General features: G+C 42.0%; 1 protein-coding gene across 1 annotated transcript in view; it reads right to left on the bottom strand.

The window, feature by feature from the left end:
- Positions 1-6,156, bottom strand: part of RAB1A (RAB1A, member RAS oncogene family) — a 31,658-nt gene extending 25,502 nt beyond the window's left edge. Inside the window, exon 1 of the mRNA XM_055401054.2 lies at positions 5,908-6,156. Coding sequence (XP_055257029.1) covers positions 5,908-5,930 — 23 coding nt within the window. The 5' untranslated portion in view covers positions 5,931-6,156. The remainder of the gene's footprint in view (positions 1-5,907) is intronic.
- Positions 6,157-15,671: the final 9,515 nt, after the last annotated feature.

Here is a 15,671-nt window from a genome sequence, read left to right as displayed (position 1 = left end):
CTCCTACCAGGCTCCCCCGTCCCTGGGTTTCTCCAGGCAAGAACACTGGAGTGGGTTGCCATTTCCTTCTCTAATGCATGAAAGTGAAAGTGAAGTCACTCAGTCGTGTCTGACTCTTAGCGACCCCATGGACTGCAGCCTACCAGGCTCCTCCGTCCATGGGATTCTCCAGGCAAGAGTACTGGAGTGGGTTGCCATCGCCTTCTCCAAAGTACTATTGTTATTCAAAGAAAATACAGTCAGACAAGTTAAATTCATCACTGTCCTGGAAAACTTCAATTATATAATTCACTCAATCTCATTTGTAAAGCTCACTAGTCTGAGGTACAGAGTGCATAAAATGCCCTATGTGAAGACCCTAGCCAAGAAGCTGGCACAGAGAGTAAGTACTTGTCAATCAGTAGCTATTATTATTAAAAATAACGTTTCCAAAGAGTGGTTCTTATGAGCAAAATTAATACTACCTGTCAAAATCTATAAACATGGAACAGAGCAAACTTAACCGGAACCTATCAGCATCCTTGGATTTAATAAAGTGGTCTGACCAACTGACCCATCAGTCACAAAAGTACCAAGGAAAATTTCATTTCCTACTTCTCCTTTGTACCCTATTTCTTCACATATTTAAGTAAGTAAACAAACCAAACATTTATTCTCTGACTCCCTAAAGCCTCAGGATTATTTTCCCTTTAAGTATCATTACACCATTACCCTTTTATAATTTGAAACATCACAGGGTGGGTCCAAGGAAAAGCCAAGTCCTCGGTTTTCTCCCCTGAATTCTATTCCTGATATCAAAGAAGCAATCTCTCCTCAGCCCCACCTTCTACAAGAAAACAGTGGAAAAGTCTGACTGTTCTGCTTTCCCAGAGCAGGGTGGGGAGGTCGTCATTTTGCCTAACTCTTACTAAAACTTCAAAATGCAGTTCAGACGAACAGTGGTAAAAAGCAGGAAAGTCAACACATCTAAGATATCTCAGGCACTGGCATCCTACACCCATTTTTAGTTTCTCATCTTTTTATTTTGCAAATTTAAAAAAATCTAAGAATCTTAAAAAAAGTATTTAACTCCATTTTCATACATTAGGAAAGAGACAAGAGTAGGTAACAGCAAAAGGAAGCTCTTAACTATCAAAAATGAAACTATTACAAGTGGTAAAACCATCATATACGTAGTCAGAAGTTGCCAAGGAGAGCAAAAAACACATACACAGCCAAAGGACTGCTGATAGGATATGAATATAACAAGAGGTTAAGCACTTGTTACATCACTTAGACAAATCACTTACTGCTTCTAGAACAAAAATTGAAATACTAAAGAAATAAAATTACTCACAAAGCAAAATTCTCTTTAAAAGTCAACTAAACAGTTGGCAAGAGAACACCTGATTCTAAAGCTCTTCTATCTTAAAAAAAAAACAAAAACAGCAAACTTTGAATATATAAGACACTGTCAACATCCTATATTTTAACCTACTGGTGATGAAAAGGAGAAGAAATTTTAAATGTAAAATTTCAGTTTCTTTACATGATCCTTCAAGATCATCCACTCACACCAAACTCTTAAGATGCATTTTGTAGAAAGTCTACATAGCGACTGGCAACTTACACTATGCAGAGAAATTACATACACTGATTTTCTACAGACATTAAATAGTCATATTCTGGACAGTGAGAATACATCTTTAAACTTCTTTGAATTTCCCAAATCACTACTAACACCATCAAAAAGTCATCAGAGCAACCAACAAAAATAAAACCTATTTTTAGTTAGTTTCTGCTTCTTTTCTAATAAAAAAATTCTAACTAAAAATTACGTAGAAGGCAGTAATGATGTATTTATCAATGAAATTACACTGTTAGCCAGATAATAGAACTGATTAACTTGCTTTTACTTGCAAATCCTTAAATTAAAAGACAGACATTCAAAGCATAGCACTGGCCAAAAAAAAAAAAAAAAGTCAAATGTTCTTTGAATCTACCATGACAGAAAACAAAGTTTACGAGACTGATTAAAACATATGCCATAATTATGTTAAAATGTAAAAAAAAGGTTTAAAATATTTTTTTTCTTTTACAAATTTTTCTGCAATGAACCAGTTGATCCAGGGACTATCCTGGTGGCACATTGGATAAGAATCCACCTGCCAATGCAGGAGACACAGTTTCCATTCCTGCTCCAGGAAGGTTCCACATACGGTGGAGCAACTGAGCCCTCTGAACTGAAGCCTGCACGCTCTAGAGCCCATGAGCCACAACGAATGAGTTCCTGTGCCACAACTCTACAACAAGAGAAGCCACCACAGTGAGAAGCAAGGGCACCCAAAGTAGAGTAGCCGCCACTCGCTGCAACTAGAGAAAGCCCTAGAGAAAGACTAAGAGCAGCCAGAAATATATAAATAAAGAAGTATATACATGTTAAAAAAAAATGTGATCTTAAAAAAAAAAAACAACTAGCCAATTCAAAGACACAACTACATAAGGTCTTCTGACTGGAGTTAACTGGTTGAGATAGGTACACATATTTCTTAACATACTCCTTATAGATGAAGCAGCCAAAATGATTTTGACACTAAAAAAAAAAAAAAAAAATCCAACAGAAGCTAGTGGATTAGGAAAAATGCTTCTGGTATGAGAATAATGTTAAGTATTTCTTAACCAGTGCGCTGAAATAATCACTGCCTGCTTCACCTCCGAGCTCAGGAAAATTAAAATCTTTCTTCAAATCTCCAGAAAAAAAAAAAAAAAGAGCTTTGATGCTTTCCATCTACTTTTTCCACTGGTCAGACTTCACCCTGGTTGCATTTTGGTTTTGTTTGTAGTATTTGAAGTTCAAATGAGTCAGTCATTACCCTTAATTTCTGCTAATAAAGATAACCCAGGACCATTTCTCCCAAATCAGCCAGATAACATGGAAAGCAGTCAAAGAAAAAGCTTCAAATTTAATCACTGATGGACATATTTCTTATTCTCCTCACTTCCAAACCAAAAACTTACAACTTAAAGATTATAAAATAAAAGCATTTAGTAATAAAGCTACCAATGGTTAATCGTGTCAACCTACACAAATCTAAAATCTTGTTCATTCTGAGAGAACCAAACTTTTGTCAAGAACACATTTTCATTACCAAATTCAGCAGCACCCATACAGCAGATTTTAAAAGTTTCTATAAGGAGTAAGAAGAACATGACAAACCAAAACAAGTAACACCTGGGGTGCACCTGTAAATATTCCCTTATATACTACTGTTTCAAATTAGCATATAAAGTGTACACTATAATACATGTGTATTATATAATGCACTATATTGTACCTGGCATATAATAAGTGGTCATAAATGTTAGCCATTAGGGTAACACTGTGGAATCATAAAAGGCACTCATCCATTAAAAGTTTTAACTTAATAAAAGAAAAAACACCTTTGATTTTAAAGTTTAGAACATGGTTTTAAAGCAAATGGGCTTGTGTCTGGGTGATTAAACTCTAAGAATTTCTTTCTTTTCTCTAGTTCCCAATTTTTCTCTAATTACTTTAATGATGCTAATAAACTTGATTAAAGACAAGAAGAAATTGCTGAAGTCAGATTCTAAAAATCTGCTTGCTGGTTGCCCTTGTGACCTTTCATAATAAAATACCACCTCTTCTCACCTTAAGTACTTTTCACTAGTGCTTTTCCAAAGGTTTTCCCAAACTACTAGGTCATTTTACTTAAGAGACAGCCTAGAATATAAATACAGAAGCCCAGGTACTGGAACATTCCATGCCATAAAAATATAAAAATGATTTCTGGGATTGATTCTGTTGAGCTCATTAATCTAGAATCCTCAAAATAAAGGATGGTTTGACACTCTACTTAAGAATTACTATCCCTGTCATTTATTAACCATTCTTCTTTCCTCCTGAACAATCATTCTCACTCCCTCTGCTTCTCCAAATCAATGCTAATAATTCCCTTACTGGTTTATTCTCTATAAGGTCTTCCTGAACTGTACCAGCCAACCACAACCCCAGCCCCACAACTTCTTTTAAAATCTTGTGGCTCCAATCCACGTCACACATCTGGAACTTGCTGTATCTACTGGTATTTAACATATATAATATCTATTTTTTGTATTCCATTATAAATTCCTTGAGGATAAGGATTATATTCCTAAATTTTACCATGATTGGAAAGCCTTATACAATGATGTACTCTGCTCTTACAGCTTACCAAATTCTTTCACACATACATATCCCCGATAGGAATAAACACTGTTGTCCTATTTTACAAAAGGAGAAATAAATTCAGAGTCTATACATGTAGCAAATTTAAGAAACTCCCTGAACAGAAGACAAACCTCTATAAAATGGAAAATCCATGTACTTGACTGTTGCCAGGACAATTTCTAAATTAGAGACCTCAAGTTCAACTCTGTCCAACTATGCAAAACCAACTCTGTCCTTGGAGCCCTTGATAAAAAACTGCCAGGATAGCAAATAGGACACTATTAGGACACTATCTTCAACTTCTTAAAGTATATAAATTTTTAATAAAGTACTATGGCTTCTGTTTAGAACAAAAAGGGACATTTCGGCGTCAAACCACAGTATTACAAAACTTGAAGTCAGAATGCATTTTGCAAGAGCCATGTGACACACACATGACAGTCAGCTAAACTCATGGGTGGACATTTTAGGGGAAATATTTAGCAGTAATTAACCAAAACAGCAAATAAACTCAACATTTAGGTCAAAGACTGATCTCTGCTTTAAAAAATTCCCCATCTCCCCCCAAATCCTTCTGACACCAAGGAGAAATACCAATTAAATCTCCTTCACTTATTCACTAATTTCAAAATGCAAACTGTAAAAGGATGTTTTCAAGGGCCATTAAGGAGAACCCAACAAAGTCTAAGGAAAGAAACACCGGTTCCCAGGAAAGGTGACAGGTGTGTCACATCTGCTGTGGTGACTTCTTGAGGAAGCAAGAAAAAGAAATGCATTAACTTTTCATGACACGTCACGGAACCTCATTCCCTATCTGCAAGCGTTCAACTAGGTAATTCAAAACCTACAGATCTATCAAAGGGCCCATTCGTTTTTCTTGCAACTTTACAGGAAAGTCTTGTTTTTATTTGGTAATATCACAAAGATGTCCTTAGGTTTAGTGCTAGTGTTTTGTTTTGTTTTTCCCTTGACCTACACAAGGCAAAAGGACTTCGGTGTCCTCTAAAAAAAAAAATTCTCACGAATGCCCAGTTTTTTCAGGAAGGCAATGGGCCCGCTGAGTTCGTAAAGAACTCCAGGAAATACTAAAAAACAGAACTAAAATTTTAAAATCGCTTCTCACCATCTACTCATTCCCCTTAATCCCATGCAGCCCTGAAAAGTATCCATATTACCTGCAACCTGGAAAGGAGGGTGGAAGAGAGAGCCAACAAGCTCAAGATTTACAAGTAAAGCTGGTTTCCACCCAGACGGTTCTGACAGCTCCGCAGAGCGCGGGCGCAGGGTCTGACAATGCCCTCTAAGAGAGTTCTCACCTCATCCCCACCCCTTAAAAAACTGGCCCTCCTCGAAAAGTCACTGCCTCCAAGAGAAGCTACCCCTTCCCACAGCCCCACCGCCGACTCCCAGGCGCCCCAACCCTCTTCCCGGACTGCCCCTACACACCGGCCCGGCACTCAGGCCAGGACCACAACCAAACCGGGTCCAGGCCCAGGCGGCTCACCCCTCTGGCCCGACCCCTCCCCTGGACCGCCCCTCCTCCGTCAGACAATGGGGCCCGACTCCCAGCCGCCAACCTCTCCTGCCCCATCACCCTTACCTCGCCGAGGCCGAGGCCCCTTCCTCCGCCCTCCTCGCCCCCTCTAAGCCTTCCCAAGGTGGCCCACGGACCCAGCCGACCGGTGCTCTCCTGCACTCACTATTCGGGATTCATGCTGGACATGTCACTGCAGCTGCCGCCGCCGCCACCGCCGCCCTTGCTGCTGCAGCCGCCGCCCTGACTCTCCGCGCCACGGGTAGTCGAAGGAGAGGAATGAGATAGGCTGTTCCGGGAGAGCAAACGTCTTTACCCCACTCCGTCCCCTTAGAACACAATCAGCAGCCGCCACCACTCAGCTATCGCTTCCACCCAAAATGGCCGCCGGCGAACCAGGAAATAGGAAAGCCTTAGACCGAGGGGCCTTTACACAGCCCAAAGGGCGGCCGCACCGCGTGGCATGCCGGGAAAGAGAGTTGCGAGCGCGGCTGCGGGCGCTGGGGAACCACGGTGCAGCTCCAAGACCTGGACTCAGCTTCCCGCCAAGCCCCGCGCTTCTGGCGCACGCGTACTTGAGGGGTTGTCGCTCGCCCCATTCCCCCCTCTCTCAACCCCCCCCCCGCTCCGCCCCTCCCTGCTCCCCTCCCCGCTGACTCGCTGGCTAGGACTTCGCTCGGACTCCCCCTAGCGGATTGGCTAAGGCCGAGCGGCCCTGGTGATGTCATCAGTGAGACGTGGCAGCCGGGCGAGTCAGCGCCCCACGGGGGAGGGGGAGGGGAGGGACAGAGGGCGGTGCCGGCAGCTGGCGGAAGGAGGGGGTGGGGATCCCGGGACCCTGCGGGCTGGGGAGAGAGGGGTCGGAGCCCGAGGGACCGCAGCCCGAGGGACCGCCTGAGAGCCTAGGCGGAGGGAGGGGGACTAGGGGGTCTCGGCTCCTGTGTGCCTTTTGCTGGTCTGACCTGCTTCAGGCTTGAGCTTCCCCGCTGGTCCCAGGATGTCCGCTCTAAAGATGGAAGACTCGAGGGGCCTCTGCGGAAAACTTTGGGTCTCTGGAAAACACGAAGCCTTTCTTTTCCGTTCTCTTCCTCACTCAGCCAACGCCACTGGGTCTGGTCATCGACCGGTGTTGGCGTGACCATTTTATTTTTTGATTTCTGACTATTCCCTTTCCAGCCCTGTTCTGATCACCTCAGCCTGGATATTGCAGCAGTCTCCGAGTGGACTAGCCTCTGCCTCTACTCTGCCCCAAGCCATTTGCACTCACATCCAGATTTATCTTCCTGAAACATTTCCATCTCTAACCCCACACCTTTCAGTGCCTCCGCATTGCGTGGACAGGACACAACCCTGAGCCAAACAAAAATTAGTAATCTTCCTGCCCTGGTTCCAGCCTTCGGGTTGAAATGTACTTATTTTTAGTTGCTATTTAATTCTGAGCCATTCTACAAAATTGGAAAGTAATAAGCGATAGTGCAGATCATTACTGTATAATGCCTGGAAACTCCAGAAGTAACATGAACACATTTTTTAAAAACCATATTAACAGCTCTTTCTACAGCTCAGGAATTTACATCTCCACTGAACTTTAACATTTTATCTTGAGTTAATTACAAAGGGCATGGTATAATACACTGGTCAAAGTTTATCTTCCAACTTGTTCTTAGAACCAAGAAAATTATCTCCAAAGACTAATTACAAGATCACTTTAAATTCCCATAACATCAAAATATGGAAGGAAAGCAGTTGTTGTTTCTACCTATTTACCCACTGTACCCCTTTAGCACACAAATACAACGCATGTGCTTTAGTTGACCACCTCATCAAACCATAGGCAAGAATTCCTCATTATCATGTTGGCTTCTGAAATGAATGTGATCAACACATCAGTAAAATACCCTGAATGAATCAATGATAGTCATCAAAAAGTGTATTTTATCCTGGATTCTCATCTCTTCCTGCTTATTGTGATTGCACAGAAGAAAACCTCTGAAGAATTCATCTTGAGCCAAAGATTAAAAAATTTAACCTGTTCCTGTCCTTGAAGGTATACCCATAATATTGTTGTTATTTAGTCTCTAAATCATGTCTGGCTCTTTGTGACCCTGTGGAACCCACCAAACTCCTCTGTCCATGGGATTTCACAGGCTAGAATACTGGAGTGGGTTGCTGATTTCTATTCCAGGCGATCTTCCAGACCCAGGGATCAAACCCACATCTGATTCTTTACCACTGAGCCACCTGGCTATACTTTCTTTAATTATTTATTTCCCTTCCCAACAAATAACTAATAACTTTTAACCTAAGTGAGAGAGTAGTTGTGAGAATTAAACAAAACATTATAAATCATATAGTACAGTGACTTTGAGGATACTTCAGTTCACTTCAGTTCAGTCGCTCAGTCGTGTCCGACTCTCCGCAAACCCATGAATCACAGCACGCCAGGCCTCCCTGTCCATCACCAACTCCCGGAGTTCACTCAGACTCATGTCCACAGAGTCGGTGATGCCATCCAGCCATCTCATTCTCTGTCATCCCCTTCTCCTCCCGCCCCCAACATTTCCTAGCATCAGAGTCTTTTCCAGTGAGTCAACTCGTCGCATGAGGTGGCCAAAGTATTGCAGTTTCAGCTTTAGCATCAGTCCTTCCAATGAACACCCAGGATTGATCTCCTTTAGAATGGACTGGTTGGATCTCCTTGCAGTCCAAGGGACTCTCAAGAGTCTTCTCCAACACCAAAGTTCAAAAGCATCAATTCTTCGGCGATCAGCTTTCTTCACAGTCCAACTCTCACATCCATACATGACCATGGGAAAAACCATAGCCTTGACTAGACGGACCTTGGTTGGCAAAGTAATGTCTCTGCTTTTTAATATACTATCAAGGTTGGTCATAACTTTCCTTCCACGGAGTAAGCGTCTTTTAATTTCATGGCTGCAATCAGCATCTGCAGTGATTTTGGAGGCCAAAAAAATAAAGTCTGACACTGTTTCCACTGTTTCCCCATCTATTTCCCATGAAGTGATGGGACCAGATGCCATGATCTTTGTTTTCTGAATGTTGAGCTTCAAGCCAACCTTTTCATAAATAGTAACTACCCTTTCTCCCTGAAAGTTTTAAATGTACCTGCTGTTTACCAAAGACAGAATGCTTTATATCCTAGTTGTGATGTGTTAGTAGAATGCAAGGAGCTTAGAGGCAGTGGTGCAAAATGTTTCCCACACCATGGTGGTGGTTTACTTGCTAAGTCGAGTCCAACTCTTGCAACCCCATGGACTATAGCCTGCCAGGCTCCTCTGTCCATGGGATTCTCCAGGCAAGAATACTGGAGTGGGTTGCCATTTCCTCTTCCAGGGGATCTTCCCAAACCAGGAATCAAACCTGGATCTCCTTCATTGTAGGCAGGTTCTTTACCAACTGAGCTACAAGGGAAACCCATACTACACCTTGTATGTCATTTCCATTGACTTCCTTCCCCAAAAAGTGTCAGTTTTGCTGACTCAAACCTTAATATATTTTATTTTAATAGTTGATTGGTTTATTTTTGGCTGCATCGGATCTTATCCCTGCACGCAGGCTTCTCTAGGTGTGACACGTAGGCTCCAGAGCGTGTGCACTCAGTAGTTACAGCCCTGGGCTTAGTTACCACTGTGGCACATGGGCTCTTAGTTCCCTGACTGGCTGTTGAACCCAAGTCCTCTGCATTGCAAGGCTGATTCTTAGCCACTGGACCACCAGGGGAGTCCCAATATATTTTATATGAGGTGTTTAAGAGTAGCTACTTTTATAGTTCAGATTAATAACTCAATAATTCATTAATCTAGCATGAGCCCTGTTGGTTGCCCTATTGTTAACTCTCCTAGGGCTGTATGTCCATTTGCTATTTGGCTCGTTCTTTTCTTTCTTCCTTTTTTTAAACCTTCCTTCCCTTTTTCTTTTATTAAATATTTATGACCTGCCATGTAATAAATATGCTTGGAACCATAAGAAATACAAAAGTGAATGATTACAGTTCTCTGTCTGTGAGATAACCTATTGAGAGAAAGATGTGTATACAAACAAGGCTTGGAGTGGAAAATGCAAAAATAAATTTAAATGATACAATGTGTATAGGGACAGAAATCAGATCAGTGACTGCCAGGAACTGGGAATGGGAAGAGGGAATTGTTCACAAGGAGACCCAAGGGAACTTTGGGGTTTGATGGAAAGACTATTGCTTCATTGTGGTGATGGTTAGTTACTCAACTATATATGCCTTATCAAAACTCATAGAACTATACACCTAAAAGGGGTAAATTTGATAGTGTATAAATTATACCCGGATTACGAACCTGACCTTCAAAAATGATATGGGATGGAAGTACAGAGGAGGGAAATAATTTCAACTCAAACAACTGGGAATGCTTTCATGAAGGAGGTGATATTTGAATCAAGTCTTGGAAAAGAATAAAATTTTAATCATTGGCAGAGATGGGGGAGAGGGGGGCCATTTATACCAGAATGACAAAAGAAAGTGAGCACAAGCCTAGAAATGTGAAGACGCCCATGTGTTTAGGGAAGGGTAGTCACAGGTTCCATGAGAGATGAAGTGGGCGATATTTAGATTAAAGTGAGATGGTAGGGAGCTCCAAATACCTGCTAAAGTGTTTCAACCTTCTTCACTAGACAGTGGAGAATCAAGAAAGTTTCCAAGAAGGAAAATAAAGAGACTACCTCAGTATTCTAAAGGGAGCACTCTGGAGTTCTATGGAGACTGGAGGTAGGGAGATTAGTTAAAAGGTAGATTCATTTAGGCAAGAGATGTTGTGTTCTTTACAACAGAAACAGACTCAGACATAGAGAACAGACTTGTGGTTGCCAACCGGGGTGGGGAGTAGGGGGAGGACGGATTTGGGGATTTGGGATTAGCAGATGCAAACTATTATATATAGAATAGTCCTACTATATAGCACAGGGAACTATATCCTGTAACAAACCACCATGGAAAAGAATATGAAAGATATATATATCTGAATCATTGTATATCTGAATTCTGCTATACAGCAGAAATTAACAGCATTGTAAATCAACTATATTTCAATAAAATAAATTTTTAAAAGAGAGAGATGGTATGTTCTATAAAACAGAAGGGAGGGGCAATTCCAGAGAGGAGAAGATAGAACCTGAAGGTGTGAAGGGACGTGAGGGGCTTCAGGTGGTCCAGAGATATCCAGTTTAACAGACAACTTGGGAACAAGGTCCCAGCCAAGTCAGAGAACAGGGGAAGAGGGGCTTGGAGTGGTGTAGAGAAGGAGGAAGACGGGCAGTGCTATGTGATTTGAGGTCAGAGTTAAAGTTGCCCTGGTGTGGAAGTACTAGAACTACCAGGAATTGTCCCCCTTCTGAAAAGCGCACACACACACACAGCAGATGGTAAAGAATCTGCCAGCAATGCAGGAGATATGGGTTTGAGCCCTGGATCAGGAAGATTCCCTGGAGAAGGGACTGGCTACCCATTCCAGTATCCTTGTCTGATGGGCAGCAGACCACCAGTGACTATGATCTTTTTGGTGTAAGTTTGGCTTTGGAAAGTGCTCTGAAGCTTTTTTTTCAGTCTAACCACTTAGTTGGTCATCACTGGCTGTTGTGGAAAATCCACTTTTCATTGCATGTCACAATCCAATCAAGAAATGGTTCGTTGTTATTGTGTAGAATAAAAGAAGATGACACTTCAAAATGATTTTTTTTCTTAATTTGTGGTCAGTTCATGAGGCATCTATCTAATGAGTTTTTTCACCTTTCCAATTTGCTTCAAATGCCAAATGGCCGCAGAATGGTCGAACCTGAGTTCTTCAGCAACTTCTCCTGTAGTTGTAAGAGGATCAACTTTAGTGATTACTCTCAATTGGTTGTTGTCACCTTCCGATGGCCAGCTACTTTGCTTCTCATCTTCAAGAATCTTGTCACCTTTGCAAAACTTCTTGAACCACCACTGCACTGAATGTTCATTAGCAGTTCCTGGGCCAAATGCGTTGTTGATGTTGCAAGTTATCTCCACTGCTTTACAACCCATTTTGAACTCGAATAAAAAAAATCACTCATATTTGTTTTTTGTCTAGCATTTCCACAGTGTAAAAAAATATATACAATAAGCAGAAAGTAATACACAACATTAGCAAAAATCATAAAGTGAAAAATGCATGTTAAAATGATGTAACCACATTTATTTAAGAATGTATCCCAATATCAAATAACTAATTTCAACAATGCAAAAATCACAATTACTTTTGCACCAACCTAATAACTTCCTATTCTCGTATTGGAATTCTACATATTCCTAGGACCCAACTATAACCACACCCCTTCCTGGCAGCCTTTCCTGTCCATATCAACCTAAAGGGGGTTAACCTTTGCCCTCTTGTTTACCTCAGCTCCTTTGTTTAGTGCTTTCATAATGCCTTGTACAAAGCTGTCCAATTCAGAAGCCATGATCCACATATGGTTATTTAAAATAATTAAAAGTAAGTTGGAACTTCCTTGTTGATCGAGTATCTAAGACTCTGTGCTCCCAATGCAGGAGGACCAGGTTCAATCTCTGCTCGGGGAACTAAATCCCACATGCCACAACTACAGATCCTGTACACACCAACAAAGATCAAGGATCATGCCACTAAGACGCAGCACAGCCAAATAAATAAATAAATATACTTTTTAAAAAAGTAAATTAGGACTTCCCTGGTGGCACTGTGCTGTATTGTGCTTAGTCGCTTAGTCGTGCCCAACCCCATGGACTATAGCCTGCCAGGACCCTCTGTCCATGGGGATTTTCCAGGCAAGAATACTGCAGTGGGTTGCCAAGCCCTTCTCCAGGGGATCTTCCCAACCCAGGGATTGAACCTAGATCTCCCGCATTGCAGGCAGATTCTTTACCATCTTAGCCACACAGGGAAGCCCAAGAACACTGGAGTGGGTAGCCTATCCCTTTTCCAGGGGAACTTCCCAGCCTAGGAATCAAACCAGGGTCTCCTGTCTGGAAGGCAGATTCTTTTCCAGCCAAGCTACCCAGGTGGCACAGTGGATGAGAATTTGCTGCCAATACAGGGGACATGGGTTCAATCCCTGATCCAGGAAGATTCCATGTGCCACAGAACAGCTAAGCCTGTTCGTCACAACTACTGAGCCCATGCTGTAGAGCCCATGAGCAGCAACTCCTGAGTCCTCTCGCCTAGAGTCCGTGCTTGGCAAGAGAATTCACTGCAATGAGAAGCACCTTCTCACTGCAACTAGAGAAAGCCTGCACACAGCAGTGAAGACCCAGTGCAACTAAAAATAAAATAATTTAATTTAATTTTAAAAGATTAAGTAAGTTAAAAATTCAGTTCAGTTGCCCTATCTACATTTCAGATGCTCAACAGCTGCATGTGACTAAGGTCTACTTTATTAGACAATGCACATTGTAGAACGTCTCCATCCTCATGGAAAGTTCTATTGCACAGCAATACATATCATTAGTTATAATATTTTATATATATGTTTTGTTTTTCCAGCTGGACTATGAGCTCCATGAGAGGAGGGACCACACCTTGTCAAACTCTGTATCCCTTTAAAGCATAGTACTTTATACCTAATAAATATCCAACATATTCATTGATTGGGTCCTCAGGAAAGCATTGCCTTATTAGTAAGTGCTGCTGCGGCTGTTTAGTTGCTCAGTTGTGTTTGACTCTTTGCAACCCCATGAACCGTAGCCCGCCAGGCTCCTCTGTCCATGGAACTTCCCAGACAAGAATACTGGAGCGGGTTGCTATTTTCTTTTCAAAGGGATCTTCCTGACCCAGGGATAGAACCCGTGTCTCCTGCTTGGCAGGCAGATTCTTTACCACTGAGCCATCAGGGAAGCCTTAAGAATCATCTAGGATTACTTAAATCTTTTTTGCTTTTTTCTTCAGCCAAAAATAAAGTTCAGTCCATCTTCCCAGAAAGAGGTACAATGCCTGAAGCATAACAGATAAGAAACTCCTATCTACCCAGGCATGGTCAGCAGGAAGAAAGGGCAAAGGAAGAGATTGGCTAGTGTACTATGGCTGCCATGGATATCAAACTCCAGGCCTTTGACCCTCTCAAAAGAACTCTCTCTGAATGCCTAGTTCCTTGACTTCTACCTCCTGTGAGGTTGTCTCCAATTTGCAATATTTCTGTGCTGCCAAGGCCACCACAGTGTTCAGCAATCAGTAGGGCAAGCCAGAGGTGTGCTGAATAAAATCAGATTGAAAGTTCCCTAAATAGTTCTCAGAACAATACTAGATACGCAAGGTGCAGGATGACAAAGGGCTCTCAGCTAGTCAACCTGGACCTCCAATAGAGCATACCTCCAACAGCCTGACCTTCCCCAGTTCTCAGGTACCGACCTGATCTCAATCAGGCCGGCTTCTGGAGAAAAGTGTTAGTGTTAGTCACTCATATCCAACTCTCTGGGACTCCATGGACTATAGTCCACCAGGCTCCTCTGTCCATGTAATTCTTCAGGCAAGAATACCAGAGTGGGTAGCCATTCCCTTCTTCAGGGAATCTTCCTGATCCAGGGATTGAACTGGGATCTCCTGCATTGCAGGCAGATTCTTCACCATCTGAGCCATCAGGGAAACCTCAATCTATCCCGGAAATCCATTAACAAATTAAGAGCTGAACTACACTAGATTATATTCAGTCTGGTATTTTGTTCTCTAATAGCTTCTATTGTTTTCTAATTGTTTTAAGCATAAAACTTGTACCCTTGAGAGCAGAGACCTCATTGCCTTCACTGTCACTTTTTTGAGGTGATTAAATGAAGGCAATATTTGCGAAAGTGCCTGCCATGGAGGAGACCTCAAACATGTCAATTCCCTCTGGAAGTTTCCCTCTGAAGCATCTAGCCTAGTGGTACACCTCCTTTCCCCATTCCTCTAAGTCATACCCACTCTAATGATGCAATTTAAAGTCCCCTTTCTCTCCAGGAAGTCTCTCTTGACCATCCAGTGGGAAATGATCTCTCTCTCCTCTGAGTTTCCACTACCAACAGCACTGAGCCCTTCACAATTCTGTTGGCCTGGGTATTTTGTTAGTTTCCCTTCCATGTATGCTTCTTGAGGATTGTAAAACTTCTTTGCATCTCCAGGGCTTAGCCTGTTACATATTTTCTAAAAATACCTAGTGTTTGACTTGTGTGTAAAATCAATAAATATATTTTAACAAATGGTCAATTATACTGAACACAGGTATTGCTCATCTTTCTCCATAAAAAAAATGTATTCAGGACAAAGGTGTTTAATATGTCCTTCAAAAAATATTCATATCTCTCAAAGCACTTTCCACTGTGCCTAAGATGTTTTAAAGTGAAAGTCGCTCAGTCATGTCCAACTCTTTGTGACTCCATGGACTACAGTCCATGGAATTCTCCAGGCCAGAATACTGGAGTGGGTAGCCTTTCGCTTCTCCAGGGATCTTCCCAACCTAGGGATCAAATCCAGGTCTCCCGCATTGCAGGTGGATTCTTTACCAGCTGAGCCACAAGGGAAGGCCAAGATGGTTTAATTTCTGAGTAAATGTACAGTGAGTGAAGTTTCTAGATCTATAGAAAAGCAAGTCATGGTCTTCTGTCACTTACTCTCTGATATGTATATGACAGTGTCGGGCTTTTATCAACTACAACACTGGTTGACAAATCTCAACGATGGCTCATCTTATGGAACATGTTCCAGAGCTGCTGCCATGGCTCCACCTATGGGCATAGCAGCATAACCTTCTGCACAGGATCAGTCAAGTTTCAGCTGATGCTCCTGTAGAGCAAAAAGTATCTTTTTAGGTTCACTAGCCAGTGCCCCATAAATTAGACATATAAGATTAACAAGAGAAAAAGAAACAGAAGTTTATTAACATGTTTATTGTACATACACATGGGTGTACTCAGAGATG

This window comes from Moschus berezovskii, chromosome 11, assembly GCF_049115385.1.
Source record: "Moschus berezovskii isolate FMDL1 chromosome 11, NW_MosBer_1.0, whole genome shotgun sequence".
NCBI classification, from domain to species: Eukaryota; Metazoa; Chordata; class Mammalia; order Artiodactyla; family Moschidae; genus Moschus; species Moschus berezovskii.
The sequence above is the reverse complement of the archived record's forward strand: the minus strand, read 5'-3'. Positions and strand labels throughout refer to the sequence as shown.